General features: G+C 48.5%; 1 protein-coding gene across 5 annotated transcripts in view; it reads left to right on the top strand.

Annotated features, from left to right (window-relative positions):
* Positions 1 to 19,157, top strand: part of Bru3 (CUGBP Elav-like family member bruno 3) — a 533,833-nt gene that overhangs the window by 440,746 nt on the left and 73,930 nt on the right. For 4 of the 5 annotated variants that reach the window (XR_013324255.1, XM_077707857.1, XM_077707856.1 and 1 more), the window contains 2 exons: positions 205 to 284; positions 3,689 to 3,769. Coding sequence is in view for 4 of the 5 variants with exons in the window: in XM_077707857.1 (XP_077563983.1) it covers positions 205 to 284; positions 3,689 to 3,769 (161 nt within the window). In the remaining variant the exon portion in view is untranslated. The remainder of the gene's footprint in view (positions 1 to 204; positions 285 to 3,688; positions 3,770 to 19,157) is intronic. The other variant, XM_077707858.1, reaches the window with a different exon arrangement.

The raw sequence follows: 19,157 nt of genomic DNA, 5'->3' as shown, positions 1-19,157 counted from the left end.
CTTTGTGTGTGCCCTGTGGCAAACAGTTAAATAAAAAAGCCGAAAGCAAAGCGGATAGGACTCTCACCTGTTCAGTGGCCACATGTGATGAGTGGTACCGAGATGTTTGAATCTATGACAGACTGAACGGGGGGCTGACGTGTCAATTTTTCTGCAGAGGACATGTGCTTAATCTGTCTGTTTTCTCTTTCCTTCTTGGTGCAGGTTGTGCATTTGTCAAGTTTAGTACACACACCGAAGCACAGGCAGCTATCAATGCTCTCCACGGTAGCCAAACAATGCCGGTGAGTAAACCTGTTGTCTTGTTAATTTTATTTGATAATTTTGTGTTTTTTATAGTTCGGTTTTTGTTTACATGCCAAAGAAAGCCGCCAAGGTCTTAGAAATGATAACTACAATCGGTTTCGAAGGATGATGCTGCGACAGAGAAAGAGAGCTCTGGAAACCCTACTAATAGCGGGGCTTGCTATGCCAGATGGGAATAAGTACAATAATGTGGCGTGAATGTATGGGATTGTGGGCACAGCTGTGAAAAGGAAAAACAAAGAAACAGGGAAAACGGATGCAAAGAAACCGTACAAAAATTTTGTGACGGAAAGACATAAAAAGGAAAGGCGAATCAAAATACAAAGAAAACAGTGCACAGGAAGGAAAAAAAATGGTAAACCAGCTAAGGAACTTCTGGTTCTAAGAAACCTTCCTTCTAAGAAAACTTCCTGGCGCGCTAGTGCGTTCATAAGTAGCATTTATAATAAAGATTAGCGCAGTTTTATTTATCTATTTCTCAAAGCTTTTATTTGCGACCTTGTATGAGGGGTGGGCATGACACGGGATTTAAAAGTAGGGTTACAGCAATATAGTTACAGCAACAGATAAGGTTACAGTGAATATGGCGCCACTCCTTTAATGGTGTGCTTGACAGGGTGATAGTAGCAACTGCTGCAGGTGGGTCATCTCGGTTTAGAGGCGTGGAGGAAAAATGACTCTCGGAAAGGTGTTAGTACGCACACGTTCCCGATAGACTGCGTTTGGGTGATTACATAGTGTGGGAAGTGCAGCCAACTAGTGGGATGCCTTCATTTCCAGCCGGATGGGGTGAAACAGTTTAGAGTCAGGCCACCTTAAGGCGCAAATAAAGGGTAGAAAGGCTAAGTTCTTCAGTTAACGATGGTATGAATAGCCTGAAAAAATAAACTGAGCGGCGCGATTACGGACAGATTCTATGGGACGGTAATCACGTAGGCTTGGTGAGGGTCAGCAATAGCGCCTGCTTACTCATTTTTGGGTCATGCGATTGTTAAGTAAGCAAGTTATATAATTGAGGGATGGGCTAGGCGTAGATAACCAAAGACACAGTTAGCGGAGTTCGTTGGGGCCTTAGCCTTACAGGACTAGGTTAAGTTATGTATCATCTTGACGAAACAGCGTAAAAAACGGGGACACTAGGAGAGAAAGACAACAGGACGACGCTGTACTCACAACTATAACCAGTACCAACTCGCCCAAATGTTGATCCTTCTAGGTTAAGTTGTGAGACAAACACCTAGGTGATTACTCTAGTCAGCAAAGTCGATGGTAATAGAAAATTTAGGCCACACATAATTGCGATGGCAGTGGAAACAGACATGTGTGGTTTTTTGGCCAGTAATTGCAGCACTCCTGCACGAGAAATAGGTCGTCTTGTAATGTGTATACGTCACAGTTAGGATTTACGGGCGATAAATGGCATATCCGTCAGCAAAGAGACAAAGTTCAGATATACGATCCATGGGAAAATCACTAATTCATATTAGAAAAAAAAAGTGACCCCAGCTGGGCACGCCAGAGAGCACGGCCGCGAGCATGCGAATGGGCCTGGACGAACTGCTGACGGCCACTTAAAAATTCGCTTATCTCATCCAGAGCTTATGGTTCCAGATTAAGGGAAAATTTTTAGTAGTACGTGATTATGTGGAACTGTATAAAGTGCTTTCTCAAAATAAAAGAAAATTGCGTCAGTAGGAATGTTGCGATCGAAGCATGAATGTACATCATGACGGAACAGGGCAAGCTGAGTGTCGCAGGAATGACCATTACGAAAACCGCGCCGATTAGGATGAACGGAGTTATGGAGGTCAAAAAAGTTGCATTGTGCAAATACAAAATATGCGCCATGGGTTTCGAAAAAATACTGGTAGTAGAAATGGGATAGTGAAGGAATCTTTTGATGGGAGCCTCCGGAAAAAAATGAGAAAGCTGCTCTTGTCTTCCCTGTTTTTTAGTACTCTTGTATTAATACCATCAGTTCCGACAGGTGATGATTTTTCTAGTGAATCAATAACTTTGACTCCTTCATGCGGTTCAGATATGATACTATGCACGGGGGCATTCATGTATGAAGAGGCCGCCGCGGGAAGCTTCATTTACGGCTGCCCGCGGGATAGCACTAAAAGCGCTGTTTAGTATGGTCTGGTAGCTCAAGCACAGGAATGGAAAGTGCACAGTGATCGAACAGGGAAACTAAGTTCGATGCACGGAGATTTGTGGTTTCCCACAAGCGCTTGGGATAAGTGCGTAGCATAGGGCGTACAGTGGCGAATTAACTTTTTTTTAAAGCCTGTGCGGTTCAGGTTCGGTGATTATTATCGGCGGTGTAATATTTTCGCCTGGTGTTACTTGTGGTAAACATTTTTTTGCTGCCCGGAATAATCGCTTGTTTTTGTTACTTAGGCGTTCTAGGAATATTATTGGGATGATATTGTAATATGGTTTAGCGATGATACTGTATTATGGCGCTATGATGTCGTTATGGTGGGGGTAGGTATATAAAGGCGTATGAGGCGTTGCATCTCTGCTTTAAAAAAGAGTCACTTGGATTCAAGAAAACGCCAAGAGATGCAGAGAGCGGGGTTTTGAAGGAAAGGTTTTTATTAATCCTGGCTTATACTAATTTAATACGTTTTGTGCTACAACGCAAGCGTTTTATTAATTTTTTCAGTTGTGTGCATGCTGCACGATAGTGAGGCATGCACAATTGAATGGTCAGTTTGGCCACGCAAGCAAGGGGATAGGGGAGAATCGCTCGCGGGCCAAACTTAACATAAGGTGCAATATGTTAGACAAATGGTCGGTAATGCGTGTAGACGTGTAAAAGAACTGTCAGTGCTAGGGCCGCGATTAGATATCTGCAACACAAAAGGAGAAAGACAAGAGGTGGGGACATGCTGTCGCTGTCCCGTCTTCTCTCTTGCCTGTAAATCTGCGGTAGCTTTATCGTGAATGCAGCACGGAGAATATAGACACGAAAATGCGAAAGAGTATGCACATAGAAAGCCATTCGCACTGCTGAAAAAGAAACTAGAGAGTCTTTCAAGTCTACGGTCTTTCAGGAAAAGCAGTAAAATTTTGGTCCCCGAGAGTGGTTGGCCACTGTACAAGCCGAGTCGAGGAAGTGACACGCAGCTCAAACCTTCCTCTACGTCGCACTGAAAACCGGGAGCTAGCTGTTGCTCGCTCAGTGGCAAGTCGAGGAGAAATGCAGGGCAGATGTTCTGTGTACCCTCACGCACGGCGCATGTCGTACACAGTGGTGAATGTGCGCACTTTACATTGAATTTGGGGTGCACGCTATGCTGAGGCCCTAAATCGGCGTGGGCGGCGAGGGGACTGCATGACGAGGAAGAGGAGCCAATGTTCTCCTTCTCTCCAGGGCCGCTTCCCCCCTCGCGCCTGGGCGCCCGCGTGGGCCCACACTGGCCAATGGCGGGACGTCAGCGGCCCCCCCGAACACGTGAGCCGCCGCCTCGGCCAATCCGCGCGCTGCGTTTTCAGGGAGAGAAGGAGATCGCTGCCCGCGCCGCCTTTTAAAAGAGGCGCCCCTGTGCTGCGTTAAGTTTCCTCGTTGAACGCTGCGGGGCGCATAAAAACATTTATTCTGTCAGGAATGTGTCTGGTGCTACAGAAACGAATTTTCCACGTTATTTATGCCTCTTTAGCAGACCGCCACAATCGTCACCGTCGAACACTTAGGGTTTCTAAAAGTTATGGGAGCCTTTATCATCAGCATCATCGTTGTTGTCATCATCATCATCTATTTAGCCCTTACGGGCCGCTTGAGGGGAATTACACAAGGGGAGGGCGAGTGAAAAATTGAACAATGGGTGATGGCCGATGCTATAGGCATGAACGTGAGACGGGTTCATGATGAAATAAAAACAGCTGAGGCAAATTAGATATACCCAAGTTAATCAAGTAAGTTTGGTTAGGGGTCTAAATAGCATCTGCATATTCAAGTTTAATTCGCATGAAAGTTTCATTAGCTAAAATTCGTATTGGGGGATAAAATATTAGGGATCTTTTGATATAGCCAAGTGAATTTGTGTAGACGACGGTTAGTTGTTGTATGGCATCGGACCTTATTAGTTGGCTTGACGTGACTACGCCAAGAAATCGGTACGACTCAACCTGGCTTAGTATAATTTGGAGTTTACCGATTATTGCAATGTGTTAGAGCGCGTGCGCGAAACTTGCATAAATTTACATTTGTTTGTGCTAGCGACGTCACACGTTATTCTAATGAATATTTTGCTCAGAACTACTTGAAATGCGGGGGTAAAATACGCGGTCGTCGGCCGCCGACCGTACGAGAAAGTTCGTCTAGGAGATCATGTATACAGAGCAGAAATCAAAGTGGCCTAAGTACGGAGTCTTGCGGAACACCGGAAATTACATTTAAGGGGGTTGATTTGTAATTAGCGGCAACAGTAAATTGGACAATAGTAGTAAGTGATAAATGGGTTGAGCAAACTTTATTCAAGGCTTGAAGCGCGTTGTTAGGACGCCTGCCTAGTGACAGGCGTTCTCAGTCCAGGATGCCCTGGAGCTGACCTGCTCGCGCTCCGTTCTCTACCATTGTGCGATTGGTAGAGGGGTCGGAGCTAGCCAGCAACTCCACCCACTGCTGTGTGCTAATGTTGGGGAGCGGTGGTTGGGGAGCGCTGTGTGACTATTCTGTGGTGATGTGGTATACAGTTCGCATGCTTGGATAAAACTGACATGTGGCTGGGTATTGGGTGAGAAAAGTTTCACATCGAGATAAAACTAAAGGCGCGATGCTGAGAAAGGGAAGCTTAGACATCAGACGCCGGCGAGGGACACGGTGGAAAGCTTTTGGGAAGTCCTGTTTTAAATAAAGATCGGTAGCGAAGTCATATTACGGCGTGTCGCACAGTAGTATTCTGCGGAACCCATGCTGCTTCCGAAAAAAATTAAAGCCGTTCCACTCAATGTGAAAGCTGTCGGAAGGGCAGAGCAGTGATTCGGCATAATGGGCTGTACTGCCGTTATCCACTTACTGCTACCACCCATCACGCGCTTCGCCGCCCTGCCTCATTCCTCTACTGATGAATTCAAAGGAAGTTTGTCCAACGCATTTCAAATTTCCCGCCTTCGCAGTGCTCGCGCACCCCTGCCTGAAACCGCGCCAGCGGGAGTCCTGTTCTTTATGTGCTTGCTTTTCCGAATCCCGTCCGTGCCGGCGTAGCACTGCCACTTTTTTTTCGCTTACTATCGTAAAGAAACAACCGAACGAGCGTTCCTAACGAAATGAACGCGGGCGCAGCCGGTTGTTTACGTGTATTTTGCCTCAAGTGTACCTGCAGTTTTCTTTGCGCTAAACAACGGGGAGATGTAGGACAAGCGCCAGCGGTTCGCGAGTTTCGAACGCTTATCACTATATAAACCGCTTTGCTTTCGAATCCTCTGTGAGACGCCGCAACTACAGAACGCCGTGGGGCTCTAATTGGGTGCAGCGAGCGAACTACGACAAGGAAAGGCCGGAAAGTGCTTTGCACTCAAAATAATGAATTTAGCCCAACTATGTTGCGATGTTGGAGCAGATTACGGACTGTAGCAGCTTGGAGGCGATGCATGTTAGAGAAATTGGACGCTAGTTTGAGGGGCCTGAATGGTTCCCCGATTTGCACAAGGGGGGACCTTTCTTATTTTCCCGTTTCTTGGAATGACACCAGGGTCCAGAGATTGGTTAAAAATTATTTGCAAGATATGACTGGATGTTAGCTTTGTGCTTTTCAAAAGAATAGTCAGTACGTTAGTGTTGTCCAATATTTTCACAATTCCTTCACTGGTATCATTTATAGGTGGCATTTCTGGGAAGTTTCTAGACGGCGAGAGGGAGTATCGGTGTCGGTTTGGTGGGTCAAGATGGAATAAAAGTACCCATTCATGACCTTGGCGCACCCAGAAGGGGCGACCGCCGAAGCACCAGCGTAAGTTAGGAAGAAGGTATCAGCAGCGGTGTTTTTTCTTTTTTTTTGAGCAAAATGTTTTTTCGATTCCCTTTTTTTTTGTGGTGCACTCACACAAGTATGTCCGATACTTGTCCCATGTAGCAAGAGATTTCGCTAATTTAGCTTCTTTGAAGAGGCCCTATTTTTTGTTTTTGACATCCGCATCAGAGGGGTAGAGTACCCGGTTCTTTCGGCATGTCACATACGTTTCAATGAGGCACAGCACCCAATTTTATTCTACCGTTCAGGAAGCAGCAGATAGAAAATGTTTCAGAAAAAATCGCTAGACAATTGTTTCGAAAGCTAGCTTTATCGTAATCGCGAATCCAGATACTGATAGGTTACTGGGTAGGTATAATAAAAATGAAAGGTTGAACGACAACAGCTTGTGGCCGCATAGAACCTTGGACGTATAGAACCGATTTCACAAGTTCAGGAATTGATACCAAAATAAATCGAGTATGTTAGTCCTCCTGGTGGGAAGTGTCGCTGCTTCGACGAAATTAAACACCAAGTTGAAGTCGCCACGCTACAAGAAATTGGCACGACGGAAACAGGAGGTCACGTCTAGCACAATAGAATGAAGCTCATGCGTAGAATCATCGTCAGAATGAGGGGCTCGATGACATGCGCGCGCGAGAGAGAGAGAGAGAGAGAAAGCGATCTTTAATGATGTCTGGCGATGTTAGCTGGGCTAAAATGCCTAACTTGCTACGCCAGTTGACGTGATGAAGATGATGGCGATGATGTTCAAGAAGTTGGTGCGCACAGAAACGGCGAGTTATTCACAGCGACTGGTCTAGACCTGTGTGTTACAGGTACTCTATCAGAGCTTTGGTATCCCGTAAAGCACGTTTGGGACAAGCCCGTGGTCCTAAAACGTCATTTAGCTGCATGTCCACGGAAAGCTGCAGTTCCAAAGCCACTGCGAGGGACACTCTTTGAGCACTGAATCGAGCACATTCACAGAGCAGGTGCTGCAGGGTTTCTCGCACATCACAGTGTGGGCAGATTGGCGACGTAGCCTGTTTTATTTTAAAGAGGAAGTCGCGCGTGTATGTGACATTCAACCACATGCGATGTAGAATTGCTTCCACCCGCTTGGAAAGTCCTGGTGTCATTTTAATTTTGCAGTTGGGGTCGATGAAAGATAGCGGCGCGTAATGACGTTATACGTCATCCCAGGCTGCACGCTGCATGTTTCATGCCACGCTGGATGCAAGTACAGATGCATCTTTCCTGGAGAATGGTATAGCTATTGCCGATGCACGATGCTTGTCCACCAGAGTGCAGCAGTGGATGACATGCGAGTAGTATACTGCTATAGTTGGAAAAGTTAATCTAATGCATAAGGTTTCCCGGCGGCAATCTTCATCAATTCTTGAAGAGGGTGGCGTTGTGGTGCTTGTAAGCACCCGCCGCGATGGCTCAGTGGCTGAGGCGTTGTGCTGCTGAGCACGAGGTCGCGGGTTCGATTCCCGGCCGTGGCGGCCACTTTTGTGATGGAGGCGAAAAGCAAAAACGCCCGTGTGTATGAGATTTAGGCGCACGTTAAAGATCCCCAGGTGGTCAAAATTAATCCGGATCCCTCCACTACGGCGCGCCTCATCGCCTGCTTTGCGTCGGCGCGTTAAACCCTACAATCAATCAATAAATCAATCAGTGATGCTTGTAAGTATCACAACAAAGCCTTCCCGTCGCCCCCCCCCTCCCCCCCCCCCCTGCCATGGTTCGTCATCCTTAATGTCTGGGTTAAAGGAGGGAGCCGGCAACGCATTCGATAAGCGCTTTCACTTTTTCCTTCGCGTGTGGAACCACTCCGAAAGCTACAGTTATCGCCAGCTCGGAGCGGCCGGGCGTGATTTGCTCGCCGCACCTGATACGCCTTCCATTTCTACTTTGTTTTTGTGGCTTTTTTGTTAAGTTGCTATCGAAAAGCGTTCATTGCTGCAACTGAAGGAAAACCGGCCAACAGCCGCTACATAGCCTTAGTGCCGCAATTAGAGCCGTCGAAGAACGTCAAAATCGTGAGAGAAAAATATTTTGAGCGAGTTTACAAGCTATCTGATGGGCACAGAGCAGTAATGTTTGGCTGAGGTACATTGCGACCCCTAATCTAAGTACTGGGTGTGTTGGTTTATTTAAGATTAAAAAAAAAAAACTTGAAAAAATGTGTTGCAGGGTCCCTTTTAAGCAATAATTTCAGTGAATATGGCGAGGTCTCCCACGACAGCTTCTACACTTTCTTTTTTGGGCATGTGGCTCTGGACGTTAGTAAGCATTGCGGTGTTTTATGAAACGTTTATATGCCTTCACAGAAGTTGAAATGGCTTTAGAGGGTCTCCTCGTTACGTTAGGACAAAATGTAGCGGGTAACGTTGCGACTGCTATGCGGTTAGTTCGACGACAGTATCGGCGGCTGCATTGTAGTTACATTGTTTTTTATCGTTGGACAGGTTTTCGTAGCGGATGCTGAAGACTGCGCTACTTTTCTGGCAGAAAGCGTGCAACTTTTGCTTTTGGACGTGCACACGTTCTGAGGAATCCCCCAAATGAAGAACGGTGTGTTCTTTAGTTGCTGTAAAGACCGGAAAATTTTAGATTTTTCCTTGTAACGCGCAAGCTCCATGATCATTTGGCGGACTTTAATGGCGCAGCTTCGAACGAGTCTCGCACTAATATATATCAGCGTCACTAACATCTATTGCGAGGTTCTTCGTTGAAAAGAAAACTATTTTTCCCTTAGATTGGGCCTAGGTTTTAGAGTTTTCATCTTTAATGCCGAAGAATAAAAGGTTCAATCAGAGTTGTTTTATCTCAGAAAAGAGACTATATCAGCGTCTCTAACGTTTATTTCGAGCTTCTTATTGGAAAAGAAATTTTTTTCTTTGCATTGTGCCTACGTGGGAGTGTTTATCTTTAATGCCTAAGAATAATAGGTTCAATCCAACGTTTATAGATACTCTATAAACGTTGGTTCAATAGGCGTAAGGGGTTTTCAGTATTGTGAGAGAGTTGTTTTATCTCAGAAAATAGTGATTTCTGTTATTGGGAAGGTTCTAGGGATGGATACAGACACTGGCTTGTTCAGATTTTTTTTGAAGCGCACCGAGAAGAGACGCGAGGATGCAAGTTGGTCTTGAATAGCGGATACATGTGCAAGTTTCAGACAGCATGAATTTTCTGCAACGTATTTAACGTTTACCGGACCATGAATGGAATAGGCGCCTGGGTTCACTTCAACGTCAACAGGCATGGTTAGAAGTAGGTGATCAAAGTGCAGGCTTGGGCGACTTGGCAACCCATCTTGAACACTACAGCGCACCAATAAACAAGGATCTATGTGGAGGCACACACGACGAACGTTGACTTCCAACTGACCTTATACATCATAAACATGTAGCCTATTTCTAAACGCAAATACACATAAAGGGGGGGGGGGGGGATTGGTGCTGAATGACTCGTCTGGGATCTCGAAGACCGGGACGCCTATCCCCAAGAGATGTCAGGGTTCAGGGAAGGCAGCGTCAGCAAAGTTGTTGATTTAGTGTGGGATATGCATCAGCAAAAGGGCTGCAGAAGTGTCACAATAGCTGCTTTGTTCATGGAGCTATTCGAAAGTATATGATGTTGGGAGTGCTGGTAGGGCGCATGCACACGTTACTCTGACTTCTTACAGAATCGACATGTCTGCATGGCCACCAATCAGTGGTGTACGCAAGGGGGCCCGATGGGGCCACCGTTCCCTGCGAAATTCCGGGTTTAAAAGGGGGGAGGGAGAGGGAGGCAAGAAGGAGGACAATTTTATTTCGAGCGGGAACACCTATTTTGCCTAAGGAATAACGACCGCTGATACCTATTTTTCTGTCGCAAGTGGCGCACCCACGAAGTTACGACGTATGCCATATGCGATCAACCCAATGAACAACCCTTTTGCGCTGCCCCTTAAAAATGTAAACGAAGGGTTAACTAGAAAGCTCCAATTCCCATTTTTTGTTTAGAAATTATTTATGGTTTGTTTGTTTATTTTTGTTTTTACTTTTGTACGCCTTTGTGTTCTCCTCCTCCTCTCCTCGTATTTTGTTTGGGGGGGAGGCGGTCCTCCCCCCCAAAAGAATTCTGTGTACGCCACTGCCACCAGTGAAAACGACGCGAGGCGGCTTGAGATCACACAAGTCATTCTTTAAGGCCACGTTTTGTGTCCTATCCTGCGAGAATCTGGCTCGTCAACTCCAGGGCGTCCACATTTATGCGGATCTATACATGCTGATTATACTTGGGCTCCGGCTTCTGGCAAAAACCGCGAAAGTGCACGAGCCAAATTGCAGACAGCTCTTCTGGCAATTCCAATGTAGCTCAGCATCGGCTAACATTTTCGAGAAGTGTGCTGCCGTGTGCAGACGCGATGTTTCTCGTTTCCTCTTGTTATAAATGGCATAGAAATAACGTACGTTCATTGCCGTACATTTTTTTTTTGGAGTCCCGTTAGATTAAATTAGGCTTCTTATGTCCGGTCTTAGAGCCCCTATGTTTGTTCATTTTCCGTGTGTTAAAAGAAACAACATGGCGCTGCTCAGTACCTTCACTACGACGAGTAATAGGTGACAAATCATCTCCATCTGTGCCAGCATAGCGGTACTTCACGCTGAAGCACATCAGCTCCCATTATCTTGGCCACACGCAGCCGGCTCCGGGAAGGCTCATTCGTTGGCTGACAAGAGAAAAATAAAGCACGCAGAGGGGAGAGATAATAGTGAATAGTTAGAAAGGAGGAGTCCTACGATTGTTCAAGTCGAGCGTAGAGACGTGACTGTCGGTTAATCTTGAGCTGCGGAAAAGTAAAGCCGGCGATATGATTCCCGCAACGTAGAGACCGCCATGGTAGCGTCGGACTATCGGAGTGGCTTTGCGTGGTCCATTCAGTGGCAGTGGAGGGGCTCCTCACCGGGGTGACGGTCCGATGACCGTGTACGTGGCAGTGGCTGATAGCGAGCTTCGCTGCCCGCGCTCTACGTCTCCGGCACACGGCTCAGTCATCGGGCGGACACCGGACCGGGGTGGTGGCTACAAGACAGCCGTATTGCTGGCTGGTTGCTTCGTGTTGTACGAACTGCGTCGCCTCTCCCTCATCTTCCTCGGCGCGGCGTCCTCGTGCGACGGCACCGCCCCATTACTTCGGCGGTTTGCACACTAGGATTACGAGACAGGTTCTCGCTGCAGTGGCTGCCGTGTAGTTTTGGTATGCAGGGAACGTCGCCTCTATTGCAGCTGCGTGAGACGAGCACAATGTGTGTGCACCAGTAGAATTTCGTGTTCCAAGCAATGCGCCAGTGTGGGTATCTCGTGCTTGGGCTGGAGATTGCAGCTGTCCGCTTGAGACCCTTGCCTCCGCGTGAGATTGACTTCCAGTGTAATTTCCGCTTTCCGCCCAGCCTACCGAAAAAAATTCAGCAGGTCCTCCCATGGCCTCCGAGATTTCCCCGCGCGCGTTGATCTTGGAGGCCATGGTCCTCCACGCGTGTGTCTAAACGCATCGCTGCCCAGCGCCCCCACGTGATATCTGCGATGTCAGTTCGCGCGCTGTTCTGTTCAGCCCGATTTTTAGCCTCTCTGGCTTCCAACTTGAGTTCTGGGTATCGGCGCTGCCGGCCTGCATTCCAGTCCTAGCGGGTCTAATCACTTTTTGCATCTTTATTGTCAAAGCGTGTTGTAAGATCAGTTGTACGGATCCTTTCCATTAATATAGATTATTTGGTATTATTGAGGTCTTTTTAAGCAGGGGGTGCAGCCTATCGCGACGTTAAATTAACGTTCTGCACTGCGCGCAGTTACAACACGAGACCGGAATTTTAAGCACGAAAAATCTAGGGTTTAGGTGCGTACAATACGCACTGAAAGGTGTCATTTAGGCATATGTCAGTACCAAATACTGCGGTTCGCGCATTTCTAGGTTCATAGTAAAAAACAGCGCAGGAACACACACAAACGAAGAACAACAAAACGTACGACACGGGCGCAGTTGGTTGTTCGTCTGACGCAAATATTTCCAGGTTCAAGTGATATTCTTTTCAACATCTGATCTCAGGACAAACTTTTGGCCTGCAATAAAAACTAGTCTTGTGGTGTGGGAAAGTATTTTCTTTTTCTTCGTGAAAATAAGCCAGACAAGTACTGCGATTGCAACGAGTATACGTGTAAATATAGCGTGATTCATTACTGAGACAAGGGCTATAAACGCCTGGACAAACTAGCACCAACTCAATGTTTTACTGTTTAACGTTGCGCCTTCCTTCATTTGTCCGAGAAAAAAAAAATGAAGGAAGCTCACACTATGGCGTAAGACTTGAAGGTAGCAAAGCTGCACGCATCCGACACGACCATCACGACGGTGTAGGTCCGCGACTGCAGGCGATTTGCTTCTTCGCTGCCGCAACGACCTTTAGTGCATGATAATTATTGGATATCACCTTGGTGGGGCTACGCTACGATGCGTCTTTCTCGTTCCGAGCAAGTGTTGTCACGATTACGGGAAACCCTGCAGTCCTGGCGGTCGCCGGGAAGTCGTCCCGAGGCACGCGCTGACGTAGGCGCGCGCGGCATTTTTTTGGTATTTTTAACTTCGGACAGCATACACTCAACAGCTCAACAGCTTCGATGTTAAAAAAACGACGCTCAAGGTTGACTAAAGTTGTTGGAGCGTGCTTGACCTTCGGAATACCCGATTATATCATTCCATCTGGAATATCAGAAAGCTTGACGGTCAAAACCTTCGTTAGAATTCTCTTATCGTTCACTCTTAAATATCGCCGCAGGTGGTCTTCACCAAAGCACTCCAGACCACCAATCATCGTTACCGAACGTGGAAATCCTGCAAATAACGAGGCCCAGCAAGCGATTAGAGTAAAATATAGCTTATGCGCTGTGACAACAGCGCAAATGCACGCCTTGCGCTGTTGTCACAGCGCCTCAACTATATTTTGCTCTAATCGCGTGCCGGGCCTCATAATTCGCGGAATTTGTACGTTCGCTCACAATGAATGGTCTTCTTGGATCGTTGTGGTGAGGACCACCTGCGGCGATGTTTAAGAGTGTTGGTAATCCGGGAGTTGAAGACAAATCATGCAGCTTCGGAACAGACCTGTCTGCAACCGGTCCTTCAGGGACAGTGGCTACGTCGTGGACCTCCGAAATTCGCTCACATTTTGATTCAAAACTGTGCATTTGCTAAACGCTTTCTGCTGAGACTGTGAGAGCAGCACTGCAATGTGCCGAGTCACGTTCAAGTTTAGCGTGCTCTGTAATATCCTGGCCACGACTCTCTTTTCGGCTGCGAAGCTGTTAATAACCGAAGTTGCATCCGTTTTCCTACCTATTCAAGTTCCTCACGGGTTAACAACGGGGGCTCTGGTGGAAGAAGCAGAAGTGGTAACTGCTCGTTGAAGGCACGAACGCGCCTCGAAGAATGGTTTCGTGTCTTCAGGTATTTATTTGTTGATAAAAAGAACTAACTTCGCAGCTCTTCAGTACGCCCATGAATCGCAGGGGTAGTAGAGTGAAGTGCAATAATCCTGGATACGAAACCGAAGCCCTGCAGAAGTGGCGAAGGTTCTGGGAATGGCACGCACCGTTCAGAAAATGTACGCTATATATTAATTAACAGCGTTAGGCAGCACGCAAAATTCTTCGCAACTAAAACGGGAAGCTAGGTAGGTTGCAAACGCCCTGGAAAGTTACCCGGTGTAGCGGGTGACGCTGTCGCGATCAAGACTAATAGCGCCGAGAGGTTCCTTCGTGGTGGCGGCGTCGCCCTATGTCGCTTTGGTTGGTAAAAACTTTATTGACTGCCTGCCTAAGTCCGGGCCTAAGTCGCCCGCTTTGGGGCGTGGCCGCTGGTCCTCTTCGCCCGTTTGGGGGCGTCGAAGTCCTGCCGCCTCACCGCCTCAAAGGACTGCTGGACGGCCCGGAGTTGATTGTCGAGGCTGGGGCTGCACAAGGCAGCGGACGGCCGCGGCGGGATGGTTCCGGAGTTAGCACCGTGCGGATCCTTGGTACAATCCCAGAGCATGTGGGTTAAGGTGGCTACTTCTTTGCGGCAGACCTTACATGTGTTCGTTTTGTAAATTTCCGTATACATTCTGTGATAGTGTGTCAGGCTAGGGTACGTGCGCGTCTGCAGTTGCCTGAGTGCGACCGCCTGTGACCTGTTCAGCTTGTCGCTGGGCGGAGGAAAGGTCCGTCGGGCCAAGCGGAAGGCCTTGGTGATTTCGTTGCAGCTCGAAATTCGGTCCTTCGTGCTCTACCACGGACGGTCGTCGCCGTCTCCTCTCTGTATGCCTACTGCGCTGCCTGCTCTGATGAGACGGGTTTGCTGGCGGAGAGAAGCGGACATGTTGCCGACGTGCCGAGAATCTAGTGTTTAAGCAATAAAAGCCCGCTAATAACGTCGGAGATCGCACGCCACGCGTCTTGCACTAAATCAAATTACCATTGGGCAGTCTCCGTAGGCCGAACAAACGCAACATCAGCGCCCAGCAGAGGGAGCGTGCCAGTTTTCCTGAGAGCGGTGCGGGCAGTTGTCTGCCCGCACACGATGCAGCTGGTGTACGGCACAGCCGCGAGGCTGTCTCGGCATCCCAGGCGTAAGCGGGAAACGTGATCTGTCGACATTGCTACTGCAGGAACTAACTTTGACTCACCTTCGCCAATTACGCGGGGTCCACCTTCATAATTACACCGATGGCTCAGTAGCAATGTCTGCGTCGGCCATCGTTATTCTTATACCACCAATGTAATGGATTACTGATTAAAAATTGCCTATCGCACCTCCTCCACAGCTACCGAGCTTACTGCCGTTAGTGCGGCCCTTAACGCCTCTGATCAAAGCTGAAGTAGGACGAGCTTCTGCGATTCGAAGCCTAGGCTCCAGTCGCTTCAGTAACACATGAACCTCACGAACAGCTGAAGGCCGAATAATGCAAAGGGAAATTTTACATCTGCAAATTTTCTCTGTGAGAAACTGACTACATTTGGGATTTCCTTTAAACCTGATCGATGGCCCGCACAATACTGCACGACCGTCCTTCCCAAACGGATCGTCACGTTACTTTTCAGTGGCTTCCGAGTCACTGCGTGTCACATCGCCTTGCTCGCTTGCGGAAACAAGAGCTGTGACAATTTAGTACTTGGAAAAGGCGGTCGGCCCGTGCGTATGCACATGTGCCGAAGTCGCTTGAGCTAGAGAGAATTCACACGTACTGAAAGTACAGTCAAACAAACAAACAGTTTAAAATGAAGGCATGGACAACTCAAAAGTAGGTCGGAGGGCCCTTAAAGAAAACTTTACGCGAACATAGACGCTCGTGCGCGCAGGCACTTGACATGGGACAGGAGACAATGAGCTGGGTGACACGTGCGCGCGAGGCGGCTAATGCACACGTCCAAACAATGAGCACAAAAGCGGGACTACAAAAACGCTGTGCGCGAGGGTACAGCCAAACAATACGGCTCACCGCCTACCGGGCACGACCTGCATGTACCGAGGACTAATAGGGAACACTTCGAACTCTAACCCTAGGTATGACTCTAGCGCTGAAGTCCGACAACGGCAAATCTCGGCGAATACGCGCCGGCTTCGCCGGGCTGCTCGCTTCCGCTTTCGGGGACGGGAGCTGGGGCCGGGCCTTGTGGTCCGCGATGACGATCGAGAATCTGGTCGTGCCACTGCAAAACTACCTACCGGGCTTCCGCTCAAGAATCTCCAACCCAGGTAGCCGCCAGAAGCGTACGCACCGTGCGAATTCCCAGATAGTTCCCCAGTTTTGGCCTGCGCACTTCTCCAAATTAGCAATGAGTGGACCGAAATGAACACAGGCGATTGGCCCCGACTTCCGTGTTGGCAGCACCCCGTGTTGGCAACAGCCAGTCAGCCGTGCTAAATTAGTGCCCACATTTTCATCGTGGACAAAAAGCTTTCGTCAGCTTTCGCCTTTCATTGACAAGACCTTAGGCGACTGGCCCTCGCTGTCATCAGCACGTAAGCAGTAAAGGAATCAAGCTAGCGACAGACCTGCACTAAAGACTTGCAATGGCGCTCGTTGCACTCGGACGTCTAGTGTCCTAATGCTTGGCATTCGTTTCTACGCGGTGCTGGTGTACCTTTCTCCTTCCCTTTTCTCGGTTTCTACTTTTCGCCCATTTTCCTTTCGTCACGTGCCGGGTAGGACACCAGACAAGGTATCGCTGGACTGGTTAGCATTCCAGCCTCCTTCTTGAGCTCCTTCGTTTCCTCAGTCACGTGGACTGCATTTATGTTGCCATGTACTGTTTGCCTTGGTTAAGAGATTTGTTAGAAGTCAGCACAGTGCGAGCCCGTTCCTTTCATTTGTCCTGTTCGAGCGCCGTTACGTTCGGGAAGGCGTCCCCGAACAGGGCTGCGTCGCCTCCGTCATACGTGGGGTAGCGTGGTGGTGAGCGGCGAGAAAAAGTTGCTGCCTTGGTGACGACGCCAAGAAGCCAAAGGCAAGCTGAAATTCTTTATGGCTAGAGATGAGCCGAAACAATACCCTTACGGGCGAGATTACAGCATGCTCGAACGCAGGGACAGCATTGATTCGCTGCTCGAAAACGAACGCGAACTATTCACCCAGAGGGCGGCTTTGACAATGCTACTGTGCACACGTCCCGCAAAACAGTACAGACACACACACACAACTCTTTCCAGAATTCGTGACAGGCCGGCAGCAGCGGTGCTCACTGATGGTCTGTTCGATTCAGCCTGCACCTCTTGAACCAGTTCACAGCGGGGCAAAGCGGGTTCCGCCATCGGCGGAACCAGACCTGCACATTTTTCGTCTGCTTCTGCACCTCCTCGGCAGGGAGTGCAGGCAAAGCCATGAACCCGTCCTGCACCCGTCGGCACCACCGGTGAATCGAACGGCGCGGTTCAGGTGCCGCGAGCTGCACCGCTGAAACGAACGGCGAAGTGCGGCACCGCCTGAACTGGTTCACGCGGTGCAGGTGAAAGGAATACGCCTCGAGTCCGTGCGAGGGGGAGAGGAGGTATCGGTCGCGGCGTGCACCCCGCCGGGGCAAGTGTCTAATTGAAGATCCGTTGACTGTCGCTGCAACGGTTTGAGTCACCGACAGCGAGGCGCTCAGGCGGAAGGCGCACGTGGTGGTTGGATTCGCCTCAAAGCAGAGAAGCACTGGGTGGAGCTTGCAGCACGCGCGAACAGAATAGTAACTGCGCTCTGTTTTCGCAATTCGCAAAATGTTGTTTCGGTTCGAGGGTCACTCGCAGCAAGCAGCTTGTAGGCTGCTAGGTGTTCAGCGTACGAAGAAGAAATTTATAAATACATTGGCCGCGTATCTGTTCACTTCGCTGCAGATATCGTCAAAGGATGATTGTCTTTGGCAGCCCCTTCTCTCCCCCATTCCTCTATCACGCTCTTGCCCTCCGAAATCGCTCCTCCCACTATAGGCACGGAGGAGATTTGCTAAAGTCAATTCAACTTTCGTGTAATAACCCACAACTCGCGCTTATCTATTGGAACCTTTTCTTACTGTTGAACTTCGAACTCTGCCACGCGGTACAGCCTCGCCGCATGCTACCCTTGCAAGTTTGGGTTAGAATATTGCTTTCAACGTGTATTTTGCAATTTTATATCAGAAAAATCAGCGAGTCATGTATATTTAGTTTAAAGAATACCAGAAATTCCGCTTACGTTTGATGGCTTGCATCGAATATACCTAATATCTTCTTTTTCCTCCATAATATTGACTAGTATGAAGTACGTTTCGATATTTTCGGTTCGGAAATGTTTTTCTGAGAGAACATACATACAGGCAGACGCTCTTGGTCAAGTATTCTTCTAACTTTCGGCCTGACGACTGAATCGAGCGACATGCATACATACGTACATGCACATACAGACGTACATGCCAGCGCCTCCGTACAGGGTGCGAACACCTTTGAACGGTCCCGTGCTACCGCTATTGGGTCAAAGGGCACAACGCGTTGTCCTTTTCGTTTCAAACAAGACCCGGCAACGCCAAACAGATAAGATGATTCAAACGTAGCCGGTACACCGCGTTGCGGCGATAATTTTAGTGCGGTTTTAATACAATAGAGACTTTTAGTACAGCGTCCGTTGCCATTGCGTACGCTAAACGTTAATTTTTGCGTCCCGCTGCGTAATCACCGCGAGGTCAGTTTTAGTAGAGCGTCCCGTCAGTTTTGCGTAGCGACACGCTAATGCATACGGCGCCATCTGTCGAATGTTTTGCGAAATGACTCGCGGGCTGATCGCTAGCGGAGTGCCGGAGTACTTGGCCACGACTATCTAAAGAAGTGCAAACAAACGCTTTCCCGTTAGTATTGAATGAAACACGGCCACAACATGACACAAATATTCTTTTACGTCAGTACGTTCCATAAAGAAAGCGTTAAAGTCCCGCGGAACTTCTTTCGTGCAAGCGCACAGAACGCCCGGATTTGACGCATACATTTTATCGACTTCAAAACAATCGAGAGATCCGTTTCGAACGAACACAACGCCAGTCACGACATGCGTTGCAAGTTTGAACCGCGATTTACTGGCAATCGGTTGCCTCCTCTTGCCCGTCGTAAATTCGGCACTCACCTCGCGCGCGGTTTGCGTGGTCGAACAGCAAGTCACTTAACTCTGGCGCGCAAGCCGAGGAGGCATTTAGCTGCGCACACTATACATACCCGATCCGAGGTTGAGTCTTACGTTGCTCGTGAAAGATAATCCAGAGCCTGGGAAGCACTGTCCACCGCAGAAGGACAACGTCGTATTTCGCCGCTAACGCGCTCACATCACGCACGCACGCACGCACGCACGCACGCAC

Source organism: Haemaphysalis longicornis, unplaced genomic scaffold (genome assembly GCF_048455015.1).
Source record: "Haemaphysalis longicornis isolate Haplotype H1 unplaced genomic scaffold, Haemaphysalis longicornis Haplotype H1 scaffold_4, whole genome shotgun sequence".
Classification (NCBI taxonomy): domain Eukaryota; kingdom Metazoa; phylum Arthropoda; class Arachnida; order Ixodida; family Ixodidae; genus Haemaphysalis; species Haemaphysalis longicornis.
Note: the sequence above shows the minus strand (reverse complement) of the source record. Positions and strands in the feature narration are given on the sequence as shown.